The sequence below is a fragment of the Tubulanus polymorphus genome, chromosome 1 (assembly GCF_964204645.1).
Source record: "Tubulanus polymorphus chromosome 1, tnTubPoly1.2, whole genome shotgun sequence".
Classification (NCBI taxonomy): Eukaryota; Metazoa; Nemertea; class Palaeonemertea; order Tubulaniformes; family Tubulanidae; genus Tubulanus; species Tubulanus polymorphus.
The window spans coordinates 31184708-31200184 of NC_134025.1; the positions used below are offsets into that span (position 1 = coordinate 31184708).

At 40.4% G+C, this 15477-nt stretch overlaps 1 protein-coding gene across 1 annotated transcript in view; it reads right to left on the reverse strand.

The window, feature by feature from the left end:
• The window catches only part of LOC141898085 (cGMP-inhibited 3',5'-cyclic phosphodiesterase 3A-like), a 41031-nt gene that overhangs the window by 19205 nt on the left and 6349 nt on the right, over window positions 1–15477 (reverse strand). Inside the window, exons 2-3 of the mRNA XM_074783896.1 lie at window positions 4051–4311; window positions 965–1576 (exon numbers count right to left, since the gene is read on the reverse strand). Coding sequence (XP_074639997.1) covers window positions 965–1576; window positions 4051–4311 — 873 coding nt within the window. The remainder of the gene's footprint in view (window positions 1–964; window positions 1577–4050; window positions 4312–15477) is intronic.

A 15477-nucleotide genomic window follows, 5' to 3' on the forward strand; every position in this document is an offset into this window, starting at 1 on the left:
CCACAGTTCTAGACCCAGATCCACAGTTCTGGGCCCAGTTCCACAGTTCTGGACACAGTTCCATAGTTCTGGACTCTGGACCTAACAAACCTAAGATCCATGACTTCACAGTTTTGAGATAATATTCTAAGGAGTTATTTATTTGAAAGTGAAACTGTTTGTTAAACAAACCATGTTTAAAAAAGCTTCAGTAAGATGTATTTGTTGCAATGAATTGTCAAATTCCTCGCCTTTTGATAAAGTTGATATCAATCCGCACGGCAGACGAATATATTGAGTAAGGCGCCGGAAATATATAGATTGATAACGGAAGTATATACAGGGGCTAATCCGCCGTGGAGGTATTAAATTTCTAGTAAGGAACGGATACGACCTGAGCTGCTGATCGGATGTACAACCACCACTGAGCTACGAGCGATTCATTCATCAAATCCCCTGATAGAGATCTCTCGGCTTACTAAGATTTACTAATTATTAATTAACAGTTAGACGTGTAAAGGAACTATATACTCCCAGCAGACTGAGGGGATACTAACACACCTCACGCAGGTTCATTACTGATAGATCATATCATCAAACTTACGAGAGCGATACAACTCAATTCGACTGGAAATCGCTACAATTACTATCAAAACGTTTCTTATACAAAGTAAAAATTCAAAACATATGCACAAATTTGCATAAATTTGCATATAATTGTAAAAGAGTTTGTCAATTCGGCAGAATTGTTATTAGTGTATCGATAAAATCAAAATCCACAAATTTAAAACATTAAAAAAGAAAATTTCTAATATATTATCTGATCAAATATTGAAAGACACAAAGTCTTGGACTCTCTTTAGAGACCAACAATTTAGTAAATGAATATTGTTATCAAGGTTTTAAAATTTGTTTATAGTGTATTTTGGAATTCCCTTCACAATACGCATAAATTTAAATATAGAATAAATATAAATGACGTTACCTTGTGATGTTCGTTTTCATCTTGAAAAGTCGAATTATCAACATCGTCGATACTATGTTGAGTATTGAGATCAATGTGTTCAGTTTTAACCCCTGCACCCCCACACCCACCACACCCACCACTCCCACTGTTATCCTCAATTCCTCCGATATTATCACTATGATCGCTCGGCGAATCACTGCTCTCATAATCCGACGTCACAATCAGTCGTTTATTCGAATTCAACGGTTTTATCTCGATCGTGAACGGTTTCAAGTCGGTCGGCGGATGATTAGGACTTCCTAAATCATGCGACCCAATACAGTACATGCTCTTATTTCTGCGACCTCGACGAGGAGGTGGTGGCTGAAGTTGACCAGTCGTGGCTATCGAAAACGATCGGGATTTAGGTATAGCTAAAGTAGTGGTCGGCGAACTGGGTGATGGACTGTTACTGCGACTGTTAATCGGGCTCGAACCCGGGGTGTTATCTCGTGAATGTCGGAAACTGGCGCTCCTGACTCGACATGGTTCTGGCTCTAGTGTCGGCATACCCGTAGCTGATGTTGTAGTCGTCCAGGTACTTGTGGACATCCGTCTCAATAAACTAGGAGGAAGACTTCTTCTTAATCTCTACAAATACAAAAATACATCATTGAACGATTTTCAAAAAAAAAATGTTTACGATTTAGATCAAGGAATACAGTATTCCTGAAGATGATTGACAAATAAACTACACTAACTCACGGAAACATTTTCGTACTTTAACCCGGCTGACTTTTTTCAATGTAAGACATAGCGATAAACCCATTACTTGAAACCAGTCTAAACTCATATCTCAAGAAGGGTGATAGGAATCACCCGAAATATTTCTAACAATTTTGAAAGAAATATTTTTTATCTATCTAACATAGTAATTCACATCTTTATCGATTTAACACAGATATTGAGATGTTATTGATTCACTCTTATGAGATTTATATCAGGGCCGGACTTAGGTCAAAATAGACCTTAAGTCGAGACTTTTTGGCCGACTGAAAATCAAGACCTTATTCAAATGCTAGGCTTGATAAACCCAAAAAAAACTTTTGATGAAAAAGTTCTCATGAGATTGAAGTTCCACGGGCCTAAATCAAATATATTCAAAATTCAGAGTTAAAATTGGTTCGTTTCCAATATTTTTGTTACTGTAGGGCAAAAATGTAAACTGTTAAGACGCGTTGGACTGGATCCAGGTGTGTGAGATATAATCACACCGATTATCCCGATATAGTTTCAAATTTGGTTTTTCGAGTGAATGTGAAAAAGATGACACGTTTAAACAGAGATTGAAGTTATAAATGGATGATATTCGTGTATGATGAAACACAATGATTGTTTGAGATGTAATTATTTCTATATCAGGAATTGATAAGCGGTTTGTAGATTCGCCAGATGGTGTCAGGTATTACTGACGTACATACAAACACATGAAATTCAATCTCTCACAAATAATGATATATCTGAGATTTTGATATTTGAGATGAATTTCACATTTTATCTGCTAGTCAATTATAGAATGTTATTTGAGATTTTGATCTTTCTGATAAATTTCACATTTTTATCTGCAAGTCTATAGAATTTTATTTGAGATTTTGATTCACGCATCAAGAAGAGTTGTCAGATTGGCTATAGAACTAAGTTGGTTGTTTTTGACCGGTAATGGATCTCAGCCACGACTAACGATCCCCAGGTTCACTTTTAGCGCTTTAGCATTTTCTTCGCGTACATTCGCTTAATAGTAAATAAAACTAAACATTTCAGTGAAGTAACTTCAGACATCCAGTTACTATTTCTGACATAAGAAAAATTTTGTAGAAATCTACGCGAAATTGGAATGGATGAAATTAGCTGGCAGGTGAGGGAGAGAGATAGGTGTAGAGAGTCGGGGGGGGGGGAGGGAGTCAGGGGGAGTGATGAGAACTGAAAACTGCAGTGAAGGTTTATTACGTGAAACTGATACTTTACCGAATTCAATGGAGGGATTCTAAACTCATGTTACAATTACAGAGAGAGTGTGGAGAGTGAGGGGGCTGGTGGGGGGAGGAGAGGGGAGGCAAGGGAAAGCGGAGATGAGGAGAGGTAGGCGAGCAGAGAGGAGACAGTGAGAGGGGAGATAAACACAAACACCCGTTGTTAAATTTACATGCATTTTTCAAATCAATTTGATATTCTGATATCGTCGATATCTCTATTATCGCAATCGATATTCTTAGTGATAATCTCAGGTATTTGGAAGATAATCTCAGATATATCACTAGTTGGAATCTTGTTACCGGCACTAATTGCACTTTAAGCAGCTCTGTAGATGCTGATAAATCATCCGAACACAAGTTTGTACTTAAAAATTGAAACAGTAAAACTCCTTCTAGTCGGTTGTAATCTAATTTACAAAGCTGAAGTTTCTTCAAGCAGTGAATTTGTTCGAGGTTTTTTTTCTGCACAAACGAGATTTCTGCACAGACTATTTTAGAATGTACTGTAAGTTTATTTTCGAGGTATAGTTTCAAGGTATTTGTCAGTGCAGATACCTGTTTGAAAAGAGTACATCGACCGAAAGGTTTATTAAGTGTTCTACTATTCAAAATAAGACCTTCAGTTGGACTGGAAAGAATTCTAAATGACCTGAGACGCCGTAAAAACCGTTACAATAATGTTTTTATAAATTGATACCCAGAATGTTCTATTCATATTTGAGGGGTTCTGTGTGAGTCGATGTGCACAACGTCATCAATATTAGCGTTTCAAAATAACAATCACAATATTGTGAATTTTGGCGTTTATTTTGTAATCAAAAATATTTCGTAATGGTAATAAGGATATTGCGTAAGAGAATGTGCGCTACGTCATCGATATCGGGGATAGACTGGTTGCCGGTCAATTCAATTTTCGTTACATTCAAATTCAAAAACTTTATTCGTCCTAAATATCATATCATATTAATCAGATTCATGATATAAATCATTCATTATTGACAATATCAAGAAATAAGCCTAAATACGCTATTTATCAAGGCGTCAATAGACTCACTTATCTAGCTACGTTTGGTTTACAGATGGGATACTTACCCTGGGTAGTGTAGAAGGTCGTTCTCCCGTGTATGGCAAATCTTCAGTATCTGACCCATAGTTCGCGGCTTCTGCTAGCGACACTAAAGGACTTATCTTCGGTTTATTGACGGGGAAATGATTTTCCTGCGGTTTTAGAAGGTTACTGACGGCTCTTAGCCCGCTGATTATATGTGGCGGAAGGTGTGTATCGGCCATCATATCAGTTAGTAAGCCATGAGCTTCAGCCACCAATCCGGACTCATAGCCCGCTGCGGGAATCTGTAAAAATAAAATCATCAATCAATGTGATAAACATCGTTAACAGGTTCTTGTATGAGACATATTTATAAATGTAAATATTTTTATAAATTGCAGGCGCTAATTTTTAATTTCTGTCGACGTTTTCCATACATTGTAACGCATGGTATTCAATCTTATATATTGTAACTAATAGTATCGAACTTTAATTTTCATACATTGTAATTATTGTATTTGGCCCAGTTCCAGTGTTTATTCTAACCGACATAACTGTTGAACTGGGTCCTGAACTTAATTCTGAAACTGATACATTGTAACTAATAGTATCGAACTTTATACATTGTAACTGATTGGTGATATTTGTATAGATTTTTTAACAATTTTGTTACTAGTCAAAATCTAATTTTTAAACAATGTAACTAATTTGAAATTAATTTGTATACAATGTAACAGGTTGTTTATATTTAGAAATGGATCTTATTTCCAATTGTTTAATTCACGTTTTTTTTCACATTTAAGAATGGAGTTTAGTTTGCCAGCAGCCATCTGTGTCAATTACTGTATAAATCAGGTTGATATATGGTTGAACATTGGTGGATAAGTGATATGATAAGTGATATGATAAGTGATATATATTGGCTATTTATCAGTACTCCTTGTGTAAGCGATAAACTGTACTAGAACACAGGAAATGGACTCTTTACGTCATACGTCAAATAAATCTATAATATACTTTACTAGAGATTATTGCTTCAGTCCAGTTTACCCTAACTCACATACTTGAACGATGTACACATATGTACGCACATGTACTCACATATACTCGCATGTACACGCGTATACTCGCATGTACACGCATGTACTCGCATGTACTCGCATGTACACGCGTATACTCACATATACACGCATGTACACGCATGTACTCGCATGTACTCGCATGTACACGCGTATACTCACATATACACGCATGTACACGCATGTACTCACACATGTACACGCATGTACTCGCACATACTCGCATGTACAAGCATATACTCACATACTTGAACACATGTACGCACATGTACACATATGTACGCACATGTACTCACATATACTCACATATACTCGCATAAACACGCATGTACACGCATGTACTCGGGATCGCATGTACTCGCATGTACACGCATGTGTACATGCGAGTACATGCATGTACACGCATGTACTCGCATGTACACACACGCATGTACACGCATGTACTCGCATGTACACACACGCATGTATATAAAAAATAAGCTGCCGTGGTGGTTTAATTTCGAAGGTTTTAAGTTGACGCTCCTAAAATCACTTTCAAATCCAAACTTTCCCCCTGAGTGAAAATCGCTCTCCACCCCACTCCACTTGACTCCACTCTCATTATTACAAATTAATATAACACTGCACCGTACTTTAAACTCTGATACGATTGTTGTCGTCGGTTACCATGACGACGACGACGTTATTGAAGGGTTTTTCTGAGACGTATCGACGAAACTTGAAATCCGATACGTGCGCCGTTAAAAGACTTACCGTACTCGTGTCTACCTTTTCACCGGCTCTTAAACATCTTCTAATTAGAAATCCGGCTCTTTCTCCCTGGCTCCCTCTCTCCCTGGCTCCCTCTCTCCCTGGCTCCCTCTCTCCCTGGCTCCCTCTCTCCCTGGCTCTTTCTCCCTGGCTCCCTCTCCCTGGCTCCCTCTCTCCCTGGCTCCCTCTCTCCCTGGCTCCCTCTCCCTGGCTCCCTCTCTCCCTGGCTCCCTCTCTCCCTGGCTCCCTCTCTCCCTGGCTCCCTCTCCCTCTAGTAAGTAAACAGGGGACGGTTGACGGCCATCATACGGCCAATATGACGCATGTGAACAAAAGTGTGATGTCCGTGCATTAGCTCTATATCGACTCTGTGTCATTCAATCATTCATTATGTTACCCTCGTTACTACTCCCGACTAGTAGACTATAAAGTATAATCCAGGATTTATTGTCTATTCCACGTAATTCAGATCTTTAGATTGAGCACATTCTATGAATTCTTAAATAAATGGTCCTGAATACAGAACTCACAGTGATGTACGTGAGTCGCTCTCAAGTGCTTCACGGTTCTGCTTCACTTCTGTTTCCTAATCATGTTTCTATATTGCGAAATGGCGTGATAACATTTAATAAAGGAATATTCAAATTTTTATGAATAAAATCAGATATGAAATATCAGAGAAAACCATTACTTGTTGTGTTGCAGCTATTACGTACAGTATGACGTCACAAGGAAACAAAAACAGAATGAATTTATAATCGTTTTAAATTCTATGCGTTACAATGGTAACAATGGTAACCGGTAGTTACAACATATGTTACAACAATCAATGTCCGTTTGAATAATGATAATAATTCGTCAAGCAACATGTGGGTGTTTTATTGAACACTGCAGCATTTCGCAATCTGCCCTGAATAATATGTTTACGGTGAGGCTGGTGGCCTGTCATTGGTGCTGTTCAGGGGTTGACATGCTGCTGGTGGCCTGTCATTGGTGCTGTTCAGGGGTTGACATGCTGCTGGTGGCCTGTCATTGGTACTGTTCAGCGGTTGACATGCTGCTGGTGGCCTGTCATTGGTGCTGTTCAGCGGTTGACAGACAGCCGGCGTTCAGGGTTTGATATGATGGTGGTTGCACAGTATGACGGCCAGTATGACACGCTGAGAATGTTACACATTTAAGTTCGGGTGGCGGAAGAATGGTGACGTTTGTGTTTGTAATAATATGATAATAAATAAGTGAATTATGAGTTTATTACGAGACACAGTTAGTTGTATATCCAGCCCCTCCTCACACGGTATCCCTGGCTGGGTGTCAGTTGGTCGTATATCCAGCCCCTCCTCACACGGTATCCCTGGCTGGGTGTCAGTTGGTCGTATATCCAGCCCCTCCTCACACGGTATCCCTGGCTGGGTGTCAGTTGGTCGTATATCCAGCCCCTCCTCACACGGTATCCCTGTCTGGGTGTCAGTTGGTCGTATATCCAGCCCCTCCTCACACGGTATCCCTGGCTGGGTGTCAGTTGGTCGTATATCCAGCCCCTCCTCACACGGTATCCCTGTCTGGGTGTCAGTTGGTCGTATATCCAGCCCCTCCTCACACGGTATCCCTGGCTGGGTGTCAGTTGGTCGTATATCCAGCCCCTCCTCACACGGTATCCCTGGCTGGGTGTCAGTTGGTCGTATATCCAGCCCCTCCTCACACGGTATCCCTGGCTGGGTGTCAGTTGGTCGTATATCCAGCCCCTCCTCACACGGTATCCCTGGCTGGGTGTCAGTTGGTCGTATATCCAGCCCCTCCTCACACGGTATCCCTGGCTGGGTGTCAGTTGGTCGTATATCCAGCCCCTCCTCACACGGTATCCCTGGCTGGGTGTCAGTTGGTCGTATATCCAGCCCCTCCTCACACGGTATCGTGTATATTAACCCTGTCTGGGTGTCGGTCTGTCTGTTGATGGAGACATCACGTACAGAAACAAACATTAACTCAACCAAACGGAAATTGGTGGAATTTGTAAAGACAACATGCGCGCGCACGTGACCTGATGTAACCCGAGCCAATGCAGCAAGATCGGTCAACAGCCTCGGTCTCTGTCTCTGTCTCTGTCTCTGCCTCTGTCTCTGTCTCTGTCTCTGCCTCTGCCTCTGCCTCTGTCTCTGTCTCTGTCTCTGTCTCTGTCTCTGTCTCTGTCTCTGTCTCTGTCTCTGTCTCTGTCTCTGTCTCTGTCTCTGCCTCTGCCTCTGCCTCTGCCTCTGCCTCTGTCTCTGTCTCTGTCTCTGCCTCTGCCTCTGCCTCTGCCTCTGCCTCTGCCTCTGTCTCTGTCTGTCTCTGCCTCTGCCTCTGTGTTTGATTCAGGTAGAAATCAATGGCACAATGAAATTCCGGTTACAGTAAAATCTTCAACAATAAGAATGTCTCAGGTGAAGCACTGAACACATGTGAAGTGATGATGACCAGTTTCTGAAAGTGTGCTGATTGCATGTCTAATGTCTGGTGTTTGTAGTGACGTCATGAACACATGTGAAGTGTGGACGATCAGTTTTTGAAAGTGTGCTGATAGAATGTCTAACGTCAGGTGTTTAAAGGTGAAGTTGTTGATGTTTTGGTTGCTGATTTTGGTTAGTTCGTCAATGCCCGTCAGGACACACAAATAATGTAATAAATGATTCGTGCTTTTATTTTCTTCCGTGCCTTGTATCTGTTGTATATATATATATATATATATATATGTTGCGAAGAGACTGTTGCCATTGGCATCTCAATTATACTACAACAAACCTTGGTATCTTCCGCAACTGCGGTGACAGCTAAGAAAATAACACTCGTCACAATGTGACAGCGTGCTGACAACCGGATATAGATATACCTCTAGATTACAGAATCAGCTTTGTAGTCCCCCGGGGGAGGGAGGAGGGGGGTCTGTAATATTGTTTGGTTTATTGACAGGGGTTTCCTGTTGTACGATCTCGGGGGCTTCGAGTAGGCCTCTAGGATAGGGTGAACCTCTTTGCGCATTGTAGGCACTTTATTTCTTCTCACTGATTCAACTTGAGTAAAATAAGACTTTCTAGTAATCCTTCAGTTCAGCTGCCGATCTACGCTGGTCATTTCACTACTACCAAAACTGACTTGAGCAAGGCCACCTGACGTCCTCTCAAACCAAGTTGAAAAAGACATGTTAACGTCGTATATGTGGTGTTCCATAACTGTGATCTGTTAAAGTCTGATCAACACAGATGGGCAGCTGAACTAAAAAATTGAATTATGATTGTCCGTATCTGCTGTAATTTTAAGACCTATATTGGGTACATATAACTTGAGTTCCGGGCACCTGGCGTCTGCACAAACAGGTTGAAGTAGGCTTTAGTGCGACGATTATTCTGTCTCTGTGGGGAGTCAGGGTGCGCGGGCGGTGGAGGGGGAGGGGGGTATTTTTTCATACATTTTTCATAAAGCAACCCTAGAATGCTATCAATACACGTCAAAGGACGACGTCAGTAACAAAGATTGAATTCATTGTTTGTAAATCTGATAATCTTTATTGATGAATCATTGCGACCTAATCCTCTCAGTAAGGTTCCATAATCTTCCGTCGAAAATTTGACAAATCGGCAATAAATCTTGCCGTTATCAGCGTCGTCGTGTAACCTCGTAACAACGTAACAATGTAAAAACATTAATTCTTCAGGAGAAATCTTGTCGATCTCAACAATGAGTTAATATTTTAGTAACCAAGGCAATAGGAGCGCTTGGTAAATATACATTGATCATCGTCGAGGCAAAACAGAAGATTATTGACCGAGAACCTGGAATTCTACTTTTACCGGCGGGGATGATACCAAGGTGAACCGCAGCGCAAACTTTCCCCGCCAGACGGCGTAACTCATTCCTATGTTGGCCTACCCGATACGATGGATTTGGTTGGAGTTTAAATAAATTAAGGATTGTATAGGTCCGGTGGCGGAGTGGTAAGTGCTTTGCACTGCCAGACGGACGACCGTGGGTTCGAGGTCAGCCAGAGATTGTTGCCAAATGATTGAATTTCAATATACTGAATTAGAATTTATTTTGCTTTTCAATCATTTGAATTTCTTAGTTCGACTTTGAACTTTTCATTTTTCTTCACAGCTTTAATCAATAATTGATTCACTTTAACGGCGCCGAGTAACTACTAGCGACCCTGGTAGATCCTCACTTGCCATAAGTAGAATCCTCGATTGCCACAGTAAGCGTCGCGAGGTTTTCTCTATAAATAGTTTGAAGCAGAAAAACGTGTTTAAGTAAATGACGCATTTTATGCGACGTTTTTCCAGTCAAGATGAATATCATTATAAGAGACAGTGTTGGCTGTTATTAGACTGATAGTGGACTGTGGCAGGCGAGGATATATTGCCAGTTTTATGATTAGTCGATATTGCCTGATTCTATTGCACAAATTATGTCATAAACACGCGTCAAACAATTTCCATTTGGCTGCAATCAGTAACAACACAAAACACCAGTAACCAAGTTACACCGACAGCGACACCCTGAGAAACTGCCGTGGAGACTGTGACAGTCTAGTGAGCATCGGGCGGAATGAGGAGGCAAAGCACCTGGGGCCGGTTCCTCAGTTGAGACTTAAGTCCAAAAATGGTCTTAAATTCTAAGACTGGTCTTAGGTTGTTAGATTGTTTATAGAACTAACATGGTCTTAAATTGGTCTTAAGTCTAACCCCTGTCTATGGAACCGGCCCAGTACATGACTGATGTCTATAAGTGTGGTCTTAAATGGTAAGATTGGTTATAGAACCAAAAGAAACTTAGAGACTGGACCTTAAGTTGTTTGATTGGTTATGGAACTGAAATTAGTTTAGACTGGTCTTAAGTTGGTTATTGAACTCAAATGAGTTTAGACTGGTCTTAAGTTGTTAGATTGGTTATATAACCAAAATGAGTTTAGACTGGTCTTAAGTTGACAGATTGGTTATAGAACTGAAATGAGTCTTCAGAGTGCCACAGTACCACGACTGAGACTGGAAGTGGTGTATGTTATTATTATATAGATGACGAAGTTGTTTGATCGCAGTTATATTCAATTTTCTCTGTTTCTGCTTGCTGAATAATTCCGTTATAACTCACGAAACATCGTGTGATGAGAACAACGCTGTGTCGTGAGGGGATGTGTATTACGTCATCAATATTGGCGTTTCGAAATAATAAGTTAACTATACATTAAAAATTGAATATTGTTATTTTGTAATGAATCTTCAGAACTCATTTTTTCTATGTAATAAATTTTCATGCATTTTTGATAAAATATTTTATTGGTAAGAAGGTTTTGTGCGCTACGTCATCGATATTGGGGTCAGACTGGTTGCCGGTCGATCCAATTCAATTCAATTAGACTGTATGTTATTTTTCAAATGCGTCAATAAACTTTGAAGTCGGTAGTTGTTCAGTATTAATCTATATAATATGTACCACTGGCAGAAAGAAATCGAGATCGCGAATTAAAACCGGGTATCTGTTTGTGACATGTTCATTATCAGATAATGATAAATCGAATTGTACATTAAGGCGTTTTATCATTGAAATACGGCTTGATCTTACAGCATTAATTCAATATCTCATTGAACTCAAGATATTGAAGAGAAATTCTGTTCTGTCATTATTGACAAATTGAGTTATTTCGATGAGAAAATCTATGTATAAACTTGCTATTTATATTATATTAATAGCTAAAAAATTCGTTACATAAATTTTTTTTTAAATCTTTTGAATTTGTATGAAATGAGTTTTAATCTCACTATCTGTCCGTCGTGCAATCTTAAAAACGTCTCTCACGATAGCAAAAGAATAACAGTTATCTACTTGGAAACGATACAAAGAATTCATCAAACCCATCCTCAAAATATATATGTGCTTTTTCAATTATCAACGTACCACAATTATCAAAAGCAACGTCCCGATTGCAACTTGCCTCTAAATGCATTTTCGATAATAAAAAAACCCCTTTAATGTGTCACATGACTAGACCTTGGATTCGGCGCCTCGGATAATGACTCCACGTTTCATGCCTTACCCGAACTCAGCGATAAGAGACGCGAGCAGCTCGACCAGTATCAACCACGCTCAAATTCAATCAAATATTGCCGAGAATATTAGTCTCTCCTCCCCGTGTGTTGTGTTTAGAAAGAGAGAGGGGAGTGTGAACAGAATCAATCTATAGCTTTTGTTCATTTGTCATCACGACGCGGGTCTCAAACTAACAAGATTTTCAAATCTCATTTTCACGTCACAAATTGGTGTAAGGCGACGGTGAGTAGAATCAGCTAGTCACGTCCAGCTACATTCCATATTAACAAAGTCAAATAGCAATCTACCTATCACCTGGTGTAGGTGTGCTGTAAATGTGATTACTCCTTACCAGGGCTCGGTTGCTTTCTAACGATGAAGTAAACATTTCAAGCAGAATGAATCACACTTGATGTCTGTGTGCGAATTGGGTAAGTCAGCCTCGCTTACCAGGGACGGACGCCCCTGCCCATGGATCGACCCCCGAGCCCATGGATCAACCCCTACCAATAGATACGATCCTGCCCATAGATACGCCCCTGCCCCACGGATCCACTCCTGCCCATGGATCCACTCCTGCCCATGGATCCGCCATTGCCCCTGGATCGAAGATGTGGCAAGCGAGGATGTGGTGTTAAGAAGGAGTGATAAATTAACAGATTTTTCAGTTTGGTTGACTGAAGTGTTATCGCTCGCTCTCTCCTCTGTCTCTCTTAGCTGTTGTCATTATTTAGCTCACAGTGAACCCACCGATGCGGTATAATGATAATACCTTCAGGCTGCGAGAAAGAAAAGTTCAGCCGAATTTAATGATATTTACAGAGCAAATAAGACACGGGGTATTGTCACAGTAGGGCAGATATACAGCTAAATAGAATTCGCAGACATCAGGTTTTTTACACGGTCCCTTCGACGGAGACAGGAGATTTTTATACGATCCCTGAGTAAATTTGAACATCACTAGACAAATATCTAAAACAGTTACTAAGGTTACCCATATCCTTTTGTGGACACAATGTATTGTTTGCCCAGAAAGAAAACGTTCTTTTCGCAAAGATAAACCCATCCAACCAGATAATCTTCAAACGATAATGCATAATTGATAGAAGTAAGATTACGACCGAATCGTGTTGTTGCGTTGAACTAAAAAAGCAACATATTTTCAGGATTCGAACCCGATGACTATTAATAGTTTTGGCATTCATTTGACGTCACAACGCGTCATAGCTGCGGTCATTATTGCGAACAATCCGTGACATAGGTGAATTAAGTGAAATCAGAGTAAACCGCCATGCTTGAATAACCACTGATGAAACACTATGAGTCTGTGTTGTGACGATAATATGAAATCTCTGCACACGTTGAAATAGAAAATAGATCACGAAATGTTTCCTTGAAACTGCTACATGTTCATCTATCTATCTATGAGTGTTTTTTGATATTTTTATCTCAGAAACGGTTGAAGCAGCAATCGTTGTTTCGGAAGACTTTGTTCAAACAGGTGATTAAAAATGAACTGAAAGAAAATGTGAAACTGAAGATCGATATCTTAGTTTCATTGATTCCACATCTTACTGAAGGTATCCCTTCAATACTTCTATCACGGCCTCCTTAAAACCCTTAATACCCAACGTGGCTTCAGGAAACATTTCGGACTCTATATCTCATTCTACTTTCAGAGCCGTCGGAAGGAATTTTTCAGTGGCGAGGCTTATTTCTGAAGGGTGGTTTGGGACCCTTCCTTAGAAAAATTTTGAAAATTAAATCGCCGGAGATGCGTTTTGGGGCCATTTCACGGTCTCATTCACAGAAGCATGAGAAGTCGTGAGCCAGCCAACCTTTAGTACAGAGAACGACGAGCTGCTACGCGGTACAGCGTGCTTTTGAAAACATTTTTGTTAAGCAAGAAAGTGGGGCGGCTGGGCGGTTTTGGCCGCCCCTGTTCGGACGGCCCTGACGTGTGGGATTTTCTAATGCTTGAATATGGTTTAATTACTAACCCTGATGCAACAAGCGCTACCGGGAACTGAGTTATTTTTTAATCAAAACGATTGTTTTACGAACAAACTTTATGCGTGAATTTTGCTTCAGCCATCAAATATTTTATCACAACATCGTTCGAGATGAAATACAAATATTGACTTTAATTTTGAATAAAGGAAAATAGGAAATTAAACCAAAACCAAAACTGTCACGAACATCACAAACAACTCGACAGTTCCGGGTTGAAGTCTGAATCTAGTAAGTCAACAACTGGAAACCAGTTCCAGAGGCGGATCCAGAGCTTATATTGAGGGATAGCACCCGACAAGAAGAGCAATAATTATTACAAAGAGGCACTACCCACGCGTAACGAAAGAGGGTTCTGTTAGCCCTCCCCTACTAAAAATTTCTAAAAATAAACCCCTGCAAATTAGATTTCCAAGGATTTGAACTTGTTTCAACCAAAGAAAGATATATAGGAGCCTTTTGACGTCCTCAGGTGGTACCGAATTTTTGACGGGAATGATTTACGGGGCCAACTGAAAATTTAGAGGGTAGCACGTGCCCCAGGTGGTACCCCTTGGATCCGCGCCCGAATTCCAAAAGTCCAAACGTGGTCTAGAATATTAAAACCGGTACACAGTCGTGACTGAAGTCCATAAGTGGTCTTAAATCTTAAGACTGGTCTTAAATTTATAGATTTGCTACAGAACTTAGTTTGTCTGGTCTTAAGTCGAAGCCATGACTATGGAACTGGCCCCTGCTGAAGACTAAGACCAATCAAGATTTAAGACCACTTCTGGACTTACTAAGTCACGACTAAGGAATGAGGCCAGAACTCTGAAATCAACTCCAAGTTTTTCGCTGGGAACTGAACATATGTATTTTACATTAGAACTCAGTCAAAATCTACACCTGATAAACCATTGAACCAACTATTATGCTCTCTTTACAGCCAGAATCCTTCATCATAGATGTGGGCGGACGCGGTATATCAGGGGTTGACTGTAGATATATTCTATATAAACACAAACTAAGAAAAAAACGTTGTTGAGATTTTTCTGGTGAGATTCAATTAGTAGATTTAGTGTTGCTTGGTTTCACACCTGTCTATTGAGAACATGTTTGAATTAATTACACAGTGTCGTGTATGGAGGAGGATTATATCACACCTTGTTTGAGAGTGAGAGTGGGAGAGTGGAAGAGTGGAGAGAGTAGGAGAGTGGAGAGAGTGGGAGGGTAGGAGAGTGGGAGAGTTGGAGATTGGAGAGAGTGGAGAGAGGGAGAGTAGGAGAATAGGAGAGTGGAGAGAGTAGGAGAGTGGGAGAGTGGAGAGTGGAAGAGTGGGGTGAGAGGATGGTCACATCTTACTGCGAGAGACCCGGGAACAACTAAAAGAACAGCTCCTACGCTTAAGTACGATTCACGTCATCAATGTTGGTTATGCTGCTGTTATCAATGTCATACCCAAAACACTATGATATTTTTATGATATGTTATAATTTCTCTTGAAAATTACACGTTACCTATTGAATGGCAAACGGGAGCTAAAACCCTGCATCAACAGTTTCCGGGTTCGAATCCATACAAATCATTTTTATC